At 41.6% G+C, this 19,779-nt stretch overlaps 1 protein-coding gene across 2 annotated transcripts in view; it reads left to right on the top strand.

Moving 5' to 3' along the window:
- Positions 1 to 428: 428 nt before the first annotated feature.
- Positions 429 to 19,779, top strand: part of LOC129815398 (SAP domain-containing ribonucleoprotein-like) — a 53,028-nt gene continuing 33,677 nt past the window's right edge. The window contains exons 1-9 of one of the 2 annotated variants that reach the window (XM_055869198.1): positions 429 to 538; positions 1,441 to 1,540; positions 3,581 to 3,618; positions 3,690 to 3,763; positions 5,978 to 6,023; positions 6,228 to 6,301; positions 6,651 to 6,688; positions 6,777 to 6,805; positions 8,736 to 8,804. In XM_055869198.1, coding sequence (XP_055725173.1) covers positions 506 to 538; positions 1,441 to 1,540; positions 3,581 to 3,618; positions 3,690 to 3,763; positions 5,978 to 6,023; positions 6,228 to 6,301; positions 6,651 to 6,688; positions 6,777 to 6,805; positions 8,736 to 8,804 — 501 coding nt within the window. In that variant the 5' untranslated portion in view covers positions 429 to 505. Of the gene's footprint in view, positions 539 to 1,440; positions 1,541 to 3,577; positions 3,619 to 3,689; positions 3,764 to 5,977; positions 6,024 to 6,227; positions 6,302 to 6,650; positions 6,689 to 6,776; positions 6,806 to 8,735; positions 8,805 to 19,779 lie in introns of both variants that reach the window. The other variant, XM_055869197.1, reaches the window with a different exon arrangement.

Here is a 19,779-nt window from a genome sequence, read left to right as displayed (position 1 = left end):
GGCACCTTAATTGGGGAGAATGGCCTTGTGGTAATGACTCGAGCGCAGTCAGTAGAATGGTATCAATTACATCAAACATGTGGTTTCCAGGTGTTTGATGCCATTCCATTTGCTCCCGTCCGGCCATTATAATGAGCCGTTTCCCTCTCAGCAGCCCCCAGCCAAGTGAAATCCATAGATTAGGGCCTAACGAATTTATTTCAGTTGACTGAGTTCCTTGTATGACCTGTAACTCAGTAAAATCTCTGAAATTGTTCTATGTTGAGTTTCTATTTATGTAGTATACGAATCACTTAGCTGCTGAGGGAATTACATTTTGATTTGTTAAAATCTAGTAATGTATCGGCAGATGGCAGCACCACTGAACTTTTTCAGCATTTATACCGTTTCACACGAGAGTAGACAAGCTGCGTACAGCCAATCATCGGTCGTTTTAATACGCCTTTCAGTAAAGCGCAATTCCGCATTGGATATTTTGTTTCCGCTCCTACCCGATACAAACACGATGGCCGACGTTGTTGAAATCCATAAATTGAAGGTGAGAAAAAATAAATAAAAATGAATACAATTCAATGTATACGGAATTATTCATAATCTAGCTTTATGTAAAATTGACAAGTGATTGAAAATATGCTTATTTTACGGTTTATAACGCTAGCTAATGTAGTTGTGCGGTAGTAATGCACTGTGATATGCCTGCAAATGGAAGCTAGCTAAAAGTTATCGGCTGATGTGCTAACTAGTTTCAGTAGTTAACGAGATATATCTTTTGTCAAAATGGACTTTTCGTAGAAGGTTTAGGAGAATTTACGCTACAGGCTATGAGAATTAGGTTAAGGTTAGGAAAATGGTTAGGGTTAGCTAGCTAAATTGCCTAAAATCAACTTTTTTTAAAGTAAAAAAACGGTATCCCCATCTAGACATAAGCACATATTAACGTTAGTAGGCTTACGTTACTGTAAAACACAGAACGTCGTCAGTTTAACAGCTAGCTGTACGAATTAATTTAGCTAGCTAAATACATTCTACCTTGCAAATTAATACGTTTTGCTAGCTAAGGTTAGTGTGCAAAGTTTGCTATATAGCCAACTAGCTTACTTTTATTGAGCTCGTTATTATTGGTTGGATAGTTAGCAGTTATTAACATTATTATTGTCAAAACTGCCCCTGTAACACCGTATACGGCAAGTTATTGTACATTTCACTATCTGTACTTTAGGCCTAGCTTGGTCTGTTGTCAAATTGCTGCATTGAGTTGTGCCAAAACTGTTTACTCATGTGGTAGCCATGTGCCTTATTATAGCACTGATTTGGTTCGTTGGTTGTAGTTTACCTTTAAAAAAAAAACATTTAATCAATGTTAATTTGCTACTGTATTATATGCATACCCTCTCCACTAACAAAGTGTTATACATTTGTTGACCCTAACTTCACCTTCAGTTGGCTGAGCTCAAGCAGGAGTGTGCTGTGAGGGGATTGGAGGTGAAAGGAAACAAAGGTGACCTTATTGGAAGGTTGCAGGCATACCTTGAGGAGCATGGTATGGTGGACTTGACTTTCTTGCATTAACACGCACTAATTTCTTAATAGCGCTGATTGTACAATTTAAATGTGTATTTGTTTTTTGCCTTGTGCGAATGCGTAATGCCCCCAGCCCTGTGAATGTTGACATGGAGGGTTCACTTCAGTTCCATTTATTACACTATTAGGAGCATGCATTGTCATGTTTAGGTGTCGGTCTGTGGTTTCTTGTTTTTGCATAATAACAAACGCATTCACTCAGATCTACTTATTCTCTTGTTTTGTTTCTGAACTCACCTTAATTAAAAAAACTACTGCAATATAAGCCTTACTCTTTTTTGGGTGGTATCATGAATTCTCTTGATTTTTACAATTAACTGAATCTTAGTTTGATAGATGTACAGTGCATTTGAAAAATATTCTGATCCCTTGACTTTCCACATGTTGTTAAATTGCAGCCTTATTCTAAAATTGATGAAATAGTTTAGTTTCCTCAATCTACACACAATACCCTATAATGACAAGGCAAAAACAGGTTTAGAATTTAACAAAGGTATTACAAAAAAAAAAAAAAATGAAATTACATTTACGTAGGTATTCAAATCTTTAGTCAGTACTTTGTTGAAGCAGCGATTCCTAGGGTCTTCTTGGGTATGACGCTACAAGCTTGGCACACCGGTATTTGGGGAGCTTCTTCCATTTTTCTCTGCAGATCCTCTCAAGCTCTGTCAGGTTGGATGGGGAGCACAGATATTAAGAGGTATCTCCAGAGATGTTCCATCAGGTTCAAGCTCTGGCTCAGCCACTCAAGGACATTCAGAGACTTGTTCCGAAGCCACTCCTGTGTTTTCTTGGCTGTGTGCTTAGAGTTGTTGTCCTGTTGGAAGGTGAACCTTCGCTCCAGTTTGAGGTCCTGAGCAGGTTATCAAGGATCTCTCTACTTTGCTCTGTTAATCCTTTCCCCTCAATCCTCACTAGTCTCCCAGTCCCTGCCGCTGAAAAACATCCCCACAGCATGATGCTACCACCACCATGCTTCACCGTAGGGATGGTCCCAGGTTTCCTCCAGACGTGATGCTTTGAGGCCAAAGAGTTCAGTCTTGGTTTCATCAGACCAGAGAATCTGGTTTCTCATGGTCTGAGAGTCCTTTAGGTGCCTTTTGGCAAACCCCAAGCGGGCTGTCATGTGCCTTTTACTGAGGAGTGGCTTCCATCTGGCCACTCTACCATAAATGCCTGACTGGTGGAGTGCTGCAGAGATGGTTGTCCTTGTGGAAGATTCTCCCATCTCCACATAGGAACTCTGTCAGAGTAATCAGCGGGTTCTGAGTCACCTCCCTGACTAAGGCCCTTCTCCCCTGATTGCTCAATTTGGCCGGGCGGCCAGCTCAAGGAAGAGTCGTGGTGGGTCCAAACTTCTTCCATTTAAGAATGATGGAGGCCACTGTGTTCTTGGGGACCTTCAATGCTGCAGACATGTTTTGCTACCTTTCCCCAGATCTGTGCCTCAACACAATCTTGTCTCAGAGTTCCACGGACAATTCCTTCAACCTCATGGCTTGGTTTTTGCTCTGACGTACACTGTCAACTCTGGGACCTTATCTAGAAAGGTGTGTGCCGTTCCAAATCACGTCCAATCAATTGAATTTACCACAAGTTGTAGAAACGTCTCAAGGATGAACAATGGAAACAGGATGCACCCGAGCTCAATTTTGTGTTTCATAGCAAAGGGTCTGAATACTAATTTAAATGTTATTTATGTTTTAGTTTTTTTTAATACGTTTCAAAAAACAGTTTTTGCTTTGTCATTATGGGGTATTGTGTCTAGATTGATGAATATTTTGTTTAATAAATTTTAGAATAAGGCTGTGACAATGTGGAAAAATTCAAGTGGTTTAAATACTTTCTGAATGCACTATATGTAGCATTATTCACTCTGACAGGTGAAGTATGCATTCTCTAATGTACTATGCTCAGATAAACATGATTGTTTTTACAGACAGCTTGTTGGCTTGACAATGTGAGGAAAATATATATTAAGCATGTTATGTTCCAGAAGATGAGGTGAATGAAGAGGAGGTCTTGGGAGAGTTAGAGGTAGGAATACTTCACTATTACAATATTTTGGAATATTTTTGGATTTGTGGAGATCACGTGTGTATTTACAGGACGATCCTAAAGAGGAGGAAATCAATGAAAGACCTGCAGAAGAGGCCGCAGAAGAGGCAGCTGTACCTGAAAAGTCAGTACTCTATTCACTCACACCCACCTACCTATAGAATATTTTATGTCCTAATGGTTATTATGTGATTGAAGTAGGCCTAATCACTGTTATCATGATTCTCATGGTAAATTCAGCAGTTTTTCAACATTCCATCATATTTTCTTAATTCAGTGTTAAGATGAAGCTTGATGTCAGCATGTTATTTTTGCTGTCTATGATTGCAATTCCTGATCAATTTCATTTGCCATATGTACAAGACGTCTTTGGGGTATAATTTCAATAGACAGGTTTCCAGTGATCCACTTTTGTTCGACAAAAGCAATGTTGCAAAAATCATTGGAAACGGCAGATATAGAAAACATTTTCTAAAGATCATACATTTTTATCAGTTCTACAGGGGTTGATTTTTCTTTTGTTCAACTTTATTGCGACAAGTGAAAAGATGGTAACTTTTTCCAATAAATAATCATTGCCGACTAATTTTGAAGGTACGTGGGGCACGTGATGTCATGTATCTAAAGCTCCACTCCACATTTAATTCTAATTCTAAATGCCTACAGCTGGCAAAATAAAATAAATCCACTATAAAAATGTTTCTTTGCAGGAAAAGGTTTGTCCTGACTTTCACGAATGCCTGAATTTCTTTAACTTGCTTTTCTGGTTGGCCGACAAGTTTCACCATCCAGTTATTTCCGATATAGCCTGCAGGAGATCAATTTTCAACATGGCACGGACCGTGGCACCGATGATGTACACTATATATACAAAGGTATGTGGACACTCCTTCAAATTAGTGGATTTGGCGATTTCAGCCACACCCGTTGCTGACCGGTGTATAAAATCGAGCACACAGCCATGCAATCTCCATAGACAAACATTGGCATTTGAATGGCCTTACTGAAGAGCTCAGTGACTTTCAACGTGGCACCGTCATAGGATACCACCTTTCCAATAAGTCAGTTCGTCAAATACCTGCCCTGCCAGAACTTCCCCGGTCAACTGTAAATGCTGTTATTGTGAAGTGGAAACGTCTAGGAGCAACAATGGCTCAGCCGCGAAGTGGTAGGCCACACAAGCTCACAGAATGGGGCCGCCAAGTGCTGAAGCATGTAAAAGTAGTTTGTCCTGGGTTGCAACACCCACTACCGAGTTCCAAAACACCTCTGGAAGCAACGTCTAGCAGAAGAACTGTTCGTCGGGAGCTTCATGAAATGGGTTTCCATGGCCGAGCAGCCGCACGCACACAAGCCTAAGATCACAATGCCAAGCGTCAGCTGGAGGGATGTGAAGCTCGCCGCCATTGGACTCTGGAGCAGTGGAAATGCGTTCTCTAGAGTGTTGAATCACGCTTCACACTCTGGCAGTCCGACTGACGAATCTAGGTTTGGCGGATGCCAGGAGAACGCTACCTGCCCCAATACATAGTGCCAACTGTAAAGTTTGGTGGAGGAGGAAGAATGGTCTGGGGTTGTTTTATGGTTCGGTCTAGGCCCCTTAGTTCCAGTGAAGGGGAACCTTAAAGCTACAGCATACCCGACCTCACTAATGCTTTTGTGGTTGAATGGAAGCAGGGCACTGTCGCAGTAGGAAAATGTTCCAGCATCTAGTGGAAAGCCTTCACAGAAGAGTGGAGGCTGTTATAGCAGCAAAGGGGGTGACCAACTCCATATTAATGCCCATGATTTTGGAATGAGATGTTTGACGAGCAGGTGTCCACATACTTTTAGTCATGTAGTGTAAATAAACCATTGGTTGGCACATGAGAATTATTAGAATATGGCAAATATTAGTCAGTTATTACATTCTATCCACCCTGGCTTTCACAGGCTACCTGAGACATGAAACAGATAGGTGGGAGGGCGTACAGGCTGTCGCCAATGTATTTATGCGCAACTACCCTAAATGGGTAATGGAAACAGTTCTGCCACTACATTTTTATTTAAACTTTTTTTGGGGGGTGGTGACGTCATTTTGTCCAGCTGTTTTTTTTCTTCACGCAAGTTAGTTAAACGGTAATGCACCCTAGCAGGCAATTGTCACATTTTTATTTTCTACGCTAACTTTCGAATACTCGACAATCACTGGACAAGTTAATGGAAACATACTGTAGCTACTGGCTGTGCAGTGGTTTATTTTTGACCAGTAGAGGGCAGGCTAGGGTTACAGTTTTTCACTGGATACTGTATTCACCGCCCTAATGGTTTAATTCAATTCATTTTTTTCTTGCTATAGGGATGCTGAGAAGAAAGTTGTGAAAATCACTGCTCCAGCAGATGAGGTATGTAGTAGCATGATGCACAGAATAACTGGTGTATCAATAGATTTAAAATCATTGTTTCCTACCATGTTATTCTCATCAGCTCTAGTAATCCTCACTCGGTATTGGAAACCTTGACAGGATGAATGTGTACCTGCCATATTGGCACTACATTGATGAAGTGTATTTGTATGAATCTTCAACTTGTATTTGTGTCCATCACAGAAGCTGCAAAAGAGGGCGGAGCGTTTCAACCTGCCTGCCGCTGCTGATAGTAAGAAAGAGGCCCGCGCTGCCAGGTGATCCCCTGGACTGAATTTCACATTATAATGGATCATCTGTTGACTTTGGATAATCTAGTATTGTACGTCTTGCATGTAGACATCAGCAATGTGTCACACTTTTGAGCCTTCTCTTGACCTCTTCAAATTGATGAAATATGGTAGTTAACAATCAAGGTTTGGTCATTACTCAGTGAACAATATCAGGTAGTTACGTTAAAAGAATATCGAAGATATTATATTTGGCAATAATCTGCCCCATGGGCAAGTCATATTGGTCTGACTGTTGAAAGCATAGTGAAATGGATGTTGAAAAGATGTAGGTTGTGTGAGTGAATATTAACTGAATTGATCTGACGTTTGTCAGGTTCGGTTTACCAGCTCCAACGCCGGCTTCCACACCAGGTGAGTCGGATTTTAGCCCTTCATAGGTCCTTCAGCATGACCAGTCCAAAGTGTGTAATTCATTAGATTTTTTTTCTTTGTCTATTAGGTGCACCAGTTGCGAATAGCAAACCAACTGTGAGTATCAAGGGGGGTTATATTCATTTTTTATTTTCCTACGGTGACGGTACATAAAATGGCACCTCACATAATCCGCACATTTACAGTAGGCTGCTATAACATTGTCATGGAATAACAGGAGCATAGAATTAGGAATTAGAATACTAGAATGGACATGAACCTTCTTGTGATTGGTCAGCCATTTTGGTCAGGGAGTTGGTCAACTATGGTTTGCCAGTGCTATGATAAGATATTGTGTAAAATAACGTAACAATTTATCTGCGCTGTATGTTTGTTAGCTATGGAACACCGTTTGGTCTTTGTGTGTCAAAAAAGATACACGTCAAATAACACTTTGATGCGTCAAAAAAACTTGTTGACCAATCAGGACCTGAATATGACTGCAAGTCACTTAATAATTGCACGTACATACAATTTTTACGTAGTTATTACACATTGATTATACTCACTCGTATTTCATACATTACAGCGATTCACCAATATGTATGCGATGATGCTGGTAAAGTTGTCTTGCACCTGCTGCACGAGGCAGATACACATTTCTCCAAGCTCTGGGACAGTGCTGGTTAGAAAAAAAGCTAGCGAGCTGTTGGATGCAAACAATGTTCTCCCCCCAAAACATAGTAAAACTATATGATCTGTTTCAGTAGCAATAGCTAGCTAGCTAGGTGTCATCTAAAATACCTCTTATTTATAAGCCAGTTTCTGTATTGGTTGATGGTCAGACCTACTAGCCATGCTTACTTATAACGTTAGCTTGGGGCAACAGGGCTAGGTAGCTGGCTAGCTTGTTTAGTTCGTTATCTATCTAGCTAACTAGTTATTTTCATGAACTACAGTTTGATTTCAATAGGAAAACAACAAGTTTCTGCCTAGCTAATACTTAGTCACATGGGTTCCTAAATCATTGCTTAGAATATTGAAAATGATAGGAGTTTCTGGTCATTGTTTTCAGGCTAGTTGCATTGGTGCTAGCTAGGTACCAAGTTTAAGCTTGCCAGCTACCCCAAAAGTTGCTAAAAACATCTCTATCAAAGATATTTGTGAATGTCTTTGTCATACTGCAAACCAAAGTCAATGTAGGGAGACAGGCTACCTCCCAGTTTCCAAACTGTCATCAATTTGACAAAATTATTGATTATTATTATGTTTTTTGATTAGCTAGGTTGAATCAGGTGCAGCTGCTTAGGATATGGCTGGCTGGCAGAAGCAGCAGGATCACCATCCCTTCTCTACTGCCTCTGCGATGGTCGCATGTCGGAAATAATGTTAGACAACCTAGCATTTTTTTTTATCCTGCTTCTTTGATCCTGATCTTATTTCAAATGTTCAGACTTTTTCCCCATTCGGTCAAACAAATAATGGCTTATTACCAAAGCGGTATTGTAAACACATCATGGTGTGTGTGTGCTTATTTGCAGACTATTTTTATGTTTTATTTTTACTGCTTTGATAGTACTACTGGCAATAGTGGTGGCAATAGTGGTGGCGCTTGCACATGCAAGGCATGACACCTGTATAAACTCTATTTATTACAGTATATGACAATATTTTAGATTAACAATTATATTACAGAATTTCTGATATATCGCATACCTTTTAGTTTCCTACTTAAGAAAAATCTGGATTATGCCTCTAATGGCATTGATTCCAATTAAACTGGTTTGGATTTCTCCCTGACCAATGTGGCTGCCATTTTCACCCCATTCTGGAACTTTTAGGGGTTATGACATAGCCCCTCTAGTAATTTTAATAGGATCTCTATGAACAGGAGTTCATCTGCTGTGTTTATTAGAGGAGAAGAAGACTGTATGAAAATGATCAGAACTGTTTTTTGTCATTATGAATAGAAGTGTGTGTGTATATGCACACCTGTTACTCTTGGTGGAGCTTGTAACCAACCCCTCTCCTCCCTCTGTGTTGTTAGGTCAGCGTTGAGGTCCTGAAGAAGCGGGCAGAGCGCTTTGGCATGAATGTCTCCCCTGTTGCCAAAACGGTGAGCTGACTCATGAATACATGAAACTTGCATAGTAATTAAAATTACACAAGTATACAGGTAGGGTGGCCAACTGGCCCCAATTACACAAGTATACAGGTAGGGTGGCCAACTGGCCCCATTTACACAAGTATACAGGTAGGGTGGCCAACTGGCCCAAAATACACAAGTATACAGGTAGGGTGGCCAACTGGCCCCAAATACACAAGTATACAGGTAGGGTGGCCAACTGGCCCCAATTACACAAGTATACCGGTAGGGTGGCCAACTGGCCCCAATTACACAAGTATACCGGTAGGGTGGCCAACTGGCCCCAATTACACAAGTATACAGGTAGGGTGGCCAACTGGCCCCAATTACGCAAGTATACAGGTAGGGTGGCCAACTGGCCCCAATTACGCAAGTATACAGGTAGGGTGGCCAACTGGCCCCAATTACACAAGTATACAGGTAGGGTGGCCAACTGGCCCCGATTACACAAGTATACAGGTAGGGTGGCCAACTGGCCCCAATTACACAAGTATACAGGTAGGGTGGCCAACTGGCCCCAATTACACAAGTATACAGGTAGGGTGGCCAACTGGCCCCAATTACACAAGTATACAGGTAGGGTGGCCAACTGGCCCCAATTACACAAGTATACAGGTAGGGTGGCCAACTGGCCCCAATTACACAAGTATACAGGTAGGGTGGCCAACTGGCTCCAATTACACAAGTATACAGGTAGGGTGGCCAACTGGCTCCAATTACACAAGTATACAGGTAGGGTGGCCAACTGGCTCCAATTACACAAGTATACAGGTAGGGTGGCCAACTGGCCCCAATTACACAAGTATACAGGTAGGGTGGCCAACTGGCCCCAATTACACAAGTATACCGGTAGGGTGGCCAACTGGCCCCAATTGTGTGGGACAGTACTGTGTTTTGGCCCTTTGTCCCGCATCCAGCAACCACACATGTCCTGTATTTAATATTTTTATGTAATTAATTGACATTTTAATTTGTCCACTATTTCAGACTCTCCATTCATTTAATGATAATTGACATTGAGTCACTCCAGCCGGTTTCTTTTTCAGTCATGAAGGCAGGTTGCACTTTTGACAAGATACATTTTCGATCATATTGATGAGGTACTGGTCATGTTAAACACTTCTCCAATCGTTGTGAGATCTGATATTCTGTGCAACGCAACTTTAAAAAGACGAGACATAGGCCAATGTCATGTCTACCAATCACATTTAGTCAAATCCTGTCGGGCTCAGTTCCAGCTAAACTTGGGAGAGAGGACAGTTAACAATTTACAAAAGCATGCTTCTAACCAAGAGCTACAAAAGTAACTCAATCAATCAATCAATCAATTTTATTTTATATAGCCCTTCGTACATCAGATAATATCTCGAAGTGCTGTACAGAAACCCAGCCTAAAACCCCAAACAGCTAGAATGCAGGTGTAGAAGCACGGTGGCTAGGAAAAACTCCCTAGAAAGGCCAAAACCTAGGAAGAAACCTAGAGAGGAACCAGGCTATGAGGGGTGGCCAGTCCTCTTCTGGCTGTGCCGGGTGGAGATTATAACAGAACTATGCCAAGATGTTCAAAAATGTTCATAAGTGACAAGCATGGTCAAATAATAATCATGAATAATTTTCAGTTGGCTTTTCATAGCTGATCATTAAGAGTTGAAAAACAACAGGTCTGGGACAGGTGGCGGTTCCATAACCGCAGGCAGAACAGCTGAAACTGGAATAGCAGCAAGGCCAGGCGGACTGGGGACAGCAAGGAGTCACCACGGGCAGCAGTCCCGATGCATGGTCCTAGGGCCCAGGTCCTCCGAGAGAAAGAAAGAGAGAAGGAGAAAATTAGAGAGAGCCAAGATTTTCAAAATGTTCATAAATGACAAGCATGGTCAAATAATAATCAGGAATAAATCTCAGTTGGCTTTTCATAGCCGATCATTAAGAGTTGAAAACAGCAGGTCTGGGACAGGTAGGGGTTCCATAACCGCAGGCAGAAGAGTTGAAACTGGAATAGCAGCAAGGCCAGGCGGACTGGGGGCAGCAAGGAGTCACCACGGCCGGTAGTCCCGACGTATGGTCCTAGGGCTCAGGTCCTCCGAGAGAAAGAGAGAAGGAGAAAATTAGAGAGAGCCAAGATTTTCAAAATGTTCATAAATGACAAGCATGGTCAAATAATAATCAGGAATAAATCTCAGTTGGCTTTTCATAGCCGATCATTAAGAGTTGAAAACAGCAGGTCTGGGACAGGTAGGGGTTTCGTAACCGCAGGCAGAAACAGTTGAAACTGGAATAACAGCAAGGCCGGGCGGACTGGGGACAGCAAGGTGTCAGCATGCCCGGTAGTCCTGACGTATGGTCCTAGGGCTCAGGTTCTCAGAGAGATAGAGAGAACGAGAGAATTAGAGAGAGCATACTTAAATTCACACAGGACACTGGATAAGACAGGAGAAGTATTCCAGGTATAACCAACTGACCCTAGCCCCCCGACACATAAACTACTGCAGCATAAATACTGGAGGCTGAGACAGGAGGGGTCAGGAGACACTGTGGCCCCATCCGAAGAAACCCCCGGACAGGGCCAAACAGGAAGGATATAACCCCACCCACTCTGCCAAAGCACAGCCCCCACACCACTAGAGGGATATCCTCAACCACCAACTTACAATCCTGAGACAAGGCCGAGTATAGCCCACAAAGGTCTCCATCACAGCACAACCAAGGGGGGGCGCCAACCCAGACAGGAAGTTCACGTCAGTAACTCAACCCACTCAAGTGACGCACCCCTCCTAGGGACGGCATGAAAGAGCACCAGCAAGCCAGTGACTCAGCCCCAGTAACAGGGTTAGAGGCAGAGAATCCCAGTGGAGAGAGGGGAACCGGCCCTGGAGAGACAGCAAGGGCGGTTCGTTGCTCCAGAGCCTTTCCGTTCACCTTCACACTCCTGGGCCAGACTACACTCAATCATATGACCTACTGAAGAGATAAGTCTTCAGTAAAGACTTAAAGGTTGAGACTGAGTCTGCGTCTCTCACATGGGTAGGCAGACTGTTCCATAAAAATGGAGATCTATAGGAGAAAGCCCTGCCTCCAGCTGTTTGCTTAGAAATTTTAGGGACAATTAGGAGGCCTGCGTCTTGTGACCGTAGCGTACGTGTAGGTATGTACGGCAGGACCAACTCGGAAAGATAGGTAGGAGCAAGCCCATGTAACGCTTTAAAGGTTAACAGTAAAACCTTGAAATCAGCCCTTGCCTTAACGGGAAGCCAGTGTAGGGAAGCTAGCACTGGAGTAATATGATCAAATTTCTTGGTTCTAGTCAGGATTCTAGCAGCCGTATTTAGCACTAACTGAAGTTTATTTAGTGCTTAACTAAATAGCTATATTAGATTGAAAGATAAGGTAATTTCGTCAAACTTGTGAGGTTCTTCATTGCTCGTTAGGTGCTCATAATTCCTGTACAACGTCCTGTGAATGTCCTGCAAAATCAATATTTTGTCCCGAATTTGGGTATTTAAAAATGTCACCCTACAAACAAGCACAGAATCAAACAATAACGTGGTATAGCTTTCCAATTTTATAGAGTCTTACCTTATTTGAATCTAGTAACCTTAATATAATTCTGTTAAACCCCAGAAACCCATGGGTATCTGAACCTAATTTATCACAAGTGTCTTACAGTTAATCCAGTCAGCTGTTTTCCTTACTTATCCTTCGCTGCTGACTTAACCATGTTATTTAGGAGAACTCTTTCTGTTCATACCATGGTGTTGGAGAATATTATTAAACCCAAACTGTATCTCCATTTGTTTTCGGGGTTTAGACCTGCAAGCAGTTTATGTATTCATTCTTCGTCTTATTTGTACTTAGTTGAATCAGCTGCTCATCGAGAGTAGTAGTACACTCTCTCCCCCCAGTATTACTAGAAGAATGTGTGTATTGAGGTCAGTACTGCCCAACCCTCTACTACACCCCTCACCTTTCCCTCTCCCCTCGCTCTCTTTTTGACTTTTTTTTTTACACAACGGAAACGGCAGTCCACAGGGGGCAGATATAATAGCCTCTGGTTGGGGGTAGATGGCGTTACCAGTATGCAGTGAGTGAGGAGCAGATTCAATTATTGCGGCAGGGCCTTTTCACTGGAGGCCTTTGTGTGCAGGCGGAAGTGCCCGGCGCCAAGCTCCTGGGGAGATGTGCAACAATGCCTGTTGTGTAATGTCAGCAGAAGTCTCTGTGTCTGTCTGTCTGTGTCTTTCTTTCTCTGTCTGTCTTGCTCTCTCTGTCTCGCTCAATTCAAATCAATTTGCTTTATTGGCATGATGTAACAATGTACATATTGCCAAAGCTTACTTTGGATATTTACAATATGAATAAAAAAAAAGAGAATCAAAATTGTCAACGGGACAACAATAACCAAGGGTCAAAATAACCATACATTGAGCAATAAGCATACAGTAGAGTACATGTGCAGGTTGATTGGTCTGTCAGACACTGTCAGGAAATGCAGCTCCGTCTCAGGTTCTGCTGTTGTGCAGTGGTTGCACAGCCTTTCCTCTACAGGGAGCCAGGTTTTCATGTGTCTACCCTTCTCAATGGCAAGGCTGTGCTCACTGAGCCTGTACTTTGTCAAGGTTTTTCTAAGGTTTTGATCAGTAACCATGGTCAAATAGTTAGCCACGGTGTACTGTCGATATAGGGCCAGATAGCACTGCATTTTGCTTTGTACTTGTGTTTCCCAATAAGCAATGTAGTTTTGTTTTGACTGTGTTGTAATTTGGTTTATTCTGATTGATTAGATGTTCTGGTCCTGAGGCTTTAGTGTGTTAGTAGAACATGTTTGTGAACTCAGCCCCAGGACCAGCTGGATGAGGGGACTCTTTTCTTTGCTCAGCTCTTGGCATTGCAGAGGTTGGTAATGATATGAGAGGGGGCACTGTATTTTAGATGTTTCCAAAACTGAATTGCTATTTTTTTAGTTTTTGTTCTTTGTCAATATTGGCTGAATTCTGCCCTGCATGCATTGTTTGTAGTTTTCCTCTGGACATGTAGGAGAATCTTACTGAACTCTGCATGCAGGGTTTCAATGGGGTGTTTGTCCCATTTGGGGAAATCTTGTTTTTGCAAGTGGACCCCACACCTCACTGCCATAAAGTGGAATTGGTTCAAATTCAATTCGTTTTAGCCACATTTTAATAGGTATTTCAATTTGAATTCGTTTTTTAATGGTGGAGAATGCCCTGCGTGCTTTCTCTCTCAGTTCATCACTGCCTCATTAAGGTGTCCAGTTGAGCTTATTTTTAAACCTAAATAATTGCAGTGTGTGCAGTACTCTCTCTCTCTCTCTCTCTCTATATATATATATATATTATTTATTTAAACTTGACCACCTTTTCTCCCCAATTTCGTGGCTCGGGAGAGACGAAGGTCGAAAGCCATGCGTCCTCCGAAACACAACCCAACCAAAGCCGCACTGCTTCTTGACACAGCGCGCATCCATCCCGGAAGCCAGCCGCACCAATGTGTCGGAGGAAACACCGTGCATCTGGCTTACCTTGGTTAGCGCGCACTGCGCCCGGCCCGCCACAGGAGTCACTGGTGCGCGATGAAACAAGGATATCCCTACCGGCCAAACCCTCCCCAACCCGGACGACGCTAGGCCAATTGTGCGTCGCCCCACGGACCTCCCGGTCGTGGCCGGCTGCGACAGAGCCTGGGCGCGAACCCAAAGTCTCTGGTGGCACAGCTAGCGATGCAGTGCCCTAGACCACTGCGCCACCCGGGAGGCCCTGTACTCTATATATTTTGTACCAATTGAGAACTTAGGTCTAATTCCCTGAGATCTGGATCTCCTCTGGAAAATCATTATTTTAGTCTTTTTGTGGTTTACTGCCAGGGCCCAGGTCTGGCAGTACGGTCCAGGCTCTGCTGTAGGCCATGTGCTGTGGGTGACCGCAGGCATAGATCATCTGCGAAGAGTAGGCATTTCACCTCTGAATTGTGGAGACTAATATTGTGGAGACACCAGGGGCTGAGGATTTTTCTAGAATAGTGGCCAATGTTTACATACCCTACATTACGCATCTTATATGTATATACTGTACTCTATACCACCTACTGCATCTTGCCATCTTTATGTAATACATGTATCACTAGCCACTTTAAACAATGCCACTTAATATAATGTTTACATACCCTACATTACTCATCTCATATGTATATACTGTACTCTATACCATCTACTGCATCTTGCCATCTTTATGTAATATATGTATCACTAGCCACTTTAAACAATGCCACTTAATCTGTCTCTCTCTCTCTCGGCACGTATCTTTCTCTCTGTCTCTCTGTCTGTCTCTCTCTCTGTCTCTCTCTCCAATTCAATTTGCTTTATTGGCATGACGTAACAATGTACATATTGCCAAAGCTTATTTACAATATAAAAATTAGAATCAAAATTGTCAACGGGACAACAGTAACAACAATAACCAAGTGTCAAAATAACCATACATTCAACAATAACAATAAACATACAGTAGAGTACATGTGCAGGTTGATTGGTCTGTCAGATACTGTCCCTCAACTTATGGCAGGCAGCAATGTAGTGCGCTGCCAACCCACAGCTCTCTGCGTCCTCCCCCAACAGGACTGGTAGCCTACTCTCATCAGAGAGGTCTTTGAAACCTTGAATAAGAGTTTCAAATTTGGGGAAATGACACTAATTGTTTTATATTTTTGACATTTTGTCAGGAAATGCAGCTCCGTCTCAGGTTCTGCTGTTGTGCACTGGTTGCACAGCCTTTCCTCTACAGGGAGCCAGGTTTTCATGTGTCTACCCTTCTCAATGGCAAGGCTGTGCTCACTGAGCCTGTACTTTGTCAAGGTTTTTCTAAGGTTTTGATCAGTAACCATGGTCAAATAGTTAGCCACGGTGTGCTGTCGATTTAGGGCCAGATAGCACTGCATTTTGCTTTGTGCTTGTGTTTCCCAATAAGCATTATAGTTTTGTTTTGACTGTGTTGTAATTTGGTTTATCCTGATTTGATTGGATGTTCTGGTTCTGAGGCTTCAGTGTGTTAGTAGAAAAGGTTTGTGAACTCAGCCCCAGGACCAGCTGGATGAGGGGACTCTTTTCTTTGCTTTTCTTTCTCTCTCTCTGTCTCTCCTCTCTCGTTTTGTAATGGTGTCTCTGTGTCTCTCTCTTTCTGTCTCTGTGTCTCTCTCTCTTTCTCTCTCTGTGTCTCTGTGTGTCCCTCTCTGTGTCTTTCTCTCTCTCCTCTCTCCTCTCTCGTTTTGTAATGGTGTCTCTCTCTGTGGCTCTCTCTCTCTCTTTCTCTCTCTGTGTCTCTGTGTGTCCCTCTCTGTGTCTTTCTCTCTCTCTCTCCTCTCTCCTCTCTCGTTTTGTAATGGTGGCTCTGTCTCTCTCTGTGGCTCTCTCTCTCTCTCTGTGGCTCTCTCTCACTCTTTCTCTTTCTCTCTCTCTGTGTCTCTGTCTGTGTCTGTCTCTCTGTCTCCCTCTCTGTGCCTCTGTCTGTCTCTCTCTGTGTCTCTCTCTCTCTCTCTCTCTCTGTGTCTCTCTCTTTCTCTCTCTGTCTCTCTCTCTCTCTCTCTCTCAAATTCAAGCTGCTTTATTGGCATGAAAAACATTGTCAATATTGCAACAATGTATACAATATACAATGACAAATAATAATATAGAATGGCAGTAAATAATAGTACAAAATTAAATATAAAAATAATAACAATAAAATGGTAACAGTCAATAGTCGAATGCAATGTAATAAATATAAAAATATAAATGGAAAATTAAACTAACTAATTTATAACTAAATAACGGTCATCTTCACCATTACATCGGTACTACAACTACTATCATCATTACCACTACCACCACCACCACCATCACTAAACTGCTATCATTACCATTACCACCCATACCACTACTATTTGGAATGATAAACAACAATAATAATAGTAATAACAATAACAGTCATAATAAGTAAGTTACTGCTTACTATGCAGATGTTATTATTCAGTGTCCCTCAGGCTATGGCAGGCAAATACATATTTGGCTGCAAGAGGAGCCATTGCTCCTTTGCCCATGAGTATTTTTAGGTTTTCCTCTGGGTTTATAAGTTAAAATTTGGAATAAATGTAGTCATTTCTGTGAATAATGAATCTCTTGCTGAGGAATATTTATCACAGTAAAGGAGAAAGTGCATCTCTGTTTCTACCTCCCCTGTCAGGCAGTGACCACATACTCTCTCCTCTTTGGGTAGCCATGTCTTTTTATGGCTGCCGGTTTCTATTGCCAATCGGTGGTCACTCAGCCTGTACTTGGTAAGGATCTGTCTCTGCTTCGTATCTCTGACACAGTAGAGATAATCAGCCAATTCATATTCTCTGTTTAGGGTCAGATAGCAATTTAGTCAGCTTTGGGATTTTGTTTCGTTTTAATATGAGTCCTTTGATTGTTTCATGATTTTGTCTATTGGAATTCTTTCTTTTGAAGCAGTGCTGGTGTCAGCTTGGTTGGTTAGGTCCAACACCAGCTGACTGAGAGGGCTCGTTTCTGGGCTCAGCTCTTGGGTTTGAAGTGCTTTAAATTGCAGACTGGAATTTGGACTTGAATTTAGATGTAGCCAAAAATGTTATGATCTTTTCTGTATTTTCATTATTACTGGAAAGCGGACCAATTTTCTTTGAGTGCATTCACTGCCATATTAAAGTTTCCCGATGCAGATATTGTCAGACCAAGGTAGGTGTAATTTTTAGTGTGTTCAATTATGGTGGTGTTCAGGGTGAATTTATATTTGTGTTTCTGACATCTGTTTTTTTTGTGGAAAATCATGATTTTAGTTTTTTGAAAATTTACTGCCAGGGCCCAATTATGGCAATATTGCTCTAGAATATTAATGTTCTGTTGAAGACCTTCTTTGGTTGGTGATAGAAGTACCAAGTCATCAGCATATAGCAGGTATTTCACCTCTGTGTCAAATAGTGTGAGTCCTGGGGCTGGAGAATGGTCCAACATGTCTGCTAATTCATTGATATAAATGTTGAAAAGATTTGGACTCAAACTACAGCCTTGTCTCACACCTCGACATTGTGAAAAGAATTCTGTTCTTTGGTTTCTGATTTTTATTGCACACTTGTTTTCTGTGTACATACATTTTATTAAGTCATACACCTTACCACCAAGCCCACTTTGTAGAATTTTGTAGTATAGCCCTTCGTGCCAAATAGAATCAAATGCTTTTTTGAAGTCAATAAAGCAAGCAAAGAGTTTGCCCTCCTTTTTTTTGGTGGACGTGTTTATTATTTAGTGTGTGTGTGTAAGGTGTATATATGGTCAGTAGTGCGATGGTTAGGGAGAAAGCCAATTTGACATTTAGTTATTACATTTTTTTCTTGAAGAAAGGGTTGAATTCTTGAATTCAAAATGCCACAGAAAACCTTTCCCAAGTTACTATTGACGCAAATTCCCCTGTAATTATTGGGATATGATTTGTCTCCACTTTTGTGGATAGGTGAGATGAGCCCCTGGTTCCATACATCAGGGAAGAAGCCAGACGTTAAAACCATGTTGAACAATTTAAGCACAGCATTTTGCAACTCAGGTGTGCTGTTTTTCAGCATTTCATTTCTGATGTTGTCTAGACCACAAGCCTTCTTTGATTTAATAGATTTGAGCTTTTCATTTAGTTCTTGTTGGGTTATTGGGTAATCTAATGGATTTTGGTTGTTTTTAATGACTGATTCAAGGATGTTCAATTTTTCTTTAATTTCTAATTGGTTCTGTTTTAAGTCTTTTTGTGGGATGTTTTTGTATAGATTATCAAAATACGTTTTCTAAATTCCTACTTCTTGTGACTTTGTTGTGCTTAAATTGTTCCACATGTCCCAGAACTGATTTTGGTCAATTGCGTTTTCAATTTCATCAAGTGTCTTGTTGGTATAATTCAGTTTCTTGCGTTTCAGTGTATGTTTATACTGTTTCAAAGTATTCATATCGTAGCTCTGGGTTGTTTTGCTGCTTATGTTTTTTGTTTGACATTTGTCTTAGGTGTTTTCTAATTGTTTTACATTCATTATCAAACCATTTGTCAGAAACATTTTGTTTTTTGTTTCTGATGTCGCATTTCTTTGGTTTTCTCAAATTTGCTTTCGATGCTGCTTTTTGGAATATGCAGTTGATGTATTGAGTAGCCGAATTGACACCATCTTTATTGTTTTGGTATTATGAGTTATTGAAAAACTGTATAGAGTTCATAATTTCATTTGAGTTCAATGTTTCAATGAATCTCTCTGCACTGTTTGGAGCCCATCTATACAATTGGTTTATGTTGTAGAGTTTATTGGGCTGTTTTTTTGAATGAATATTGCCGGTTAATTTCTTCAGAAACACGTTGATCTGACTGCGATCTGACAATGGTGTCTGTGGTCTGACAGTGAATGCACTAATGGAGGAGGGGTCAATGTCCGTGATGGCATAATCGACTACACTTGTCCCAAGAGCTGAGCAGTAAGTAAACTGACCTAAAGAGTCCCCTCTGATTCTACCACTAAACATGTATAGGCCTAAGACTCGACAGAGATGCACTAACTCCTTCCCATTTTTGTTCAGTATTTGGTCAGGACTGTTTCTATTATTTATAATAGGGCTACTGTACAAGGAGGGGTGTCCAAATATATGGTGGTTGCCTCCCGCATCAGTGTAGTCAGGCTCAGAACCTGTTCTTGCATTGAAATATCCACAAAGAAGCACTTTACCCTCTGCCTGAAATGTAAGGATTTCTCTATGGAGATTGTCAAAAAACTGATCATCATAATATGGTGAATCTGAAGGAGGAGCATAAGCTGCACATATGTATACATCTTTGTCACAATAGATTGTACCTTTGTTAAGTTTTAGCCAAATGTGACTGGTACCTTTTTTCATTTCAATCAGTGCTAAGTCCTGCTT

Source organism: Salvelinus fontinalis, chromosome 18 (assembly GCF_029448725.1).
Source record: "Salvelinus fontinalis isolate EN_2023a chromosome 18, ASM2944872v1, whole genome shotgun sequence".
NCBI lineage: Eukaryota > Metazoa > Chordata > Actinopteri > Salmoniformes > Salmonidae > Salvelinus > Salvelinus fontinalis.
The sequence above is the reverse complement of the archived record's forward strand: the minus strand, read 5'-3'. Positions and strand labels throughout refer to the sequence as shown.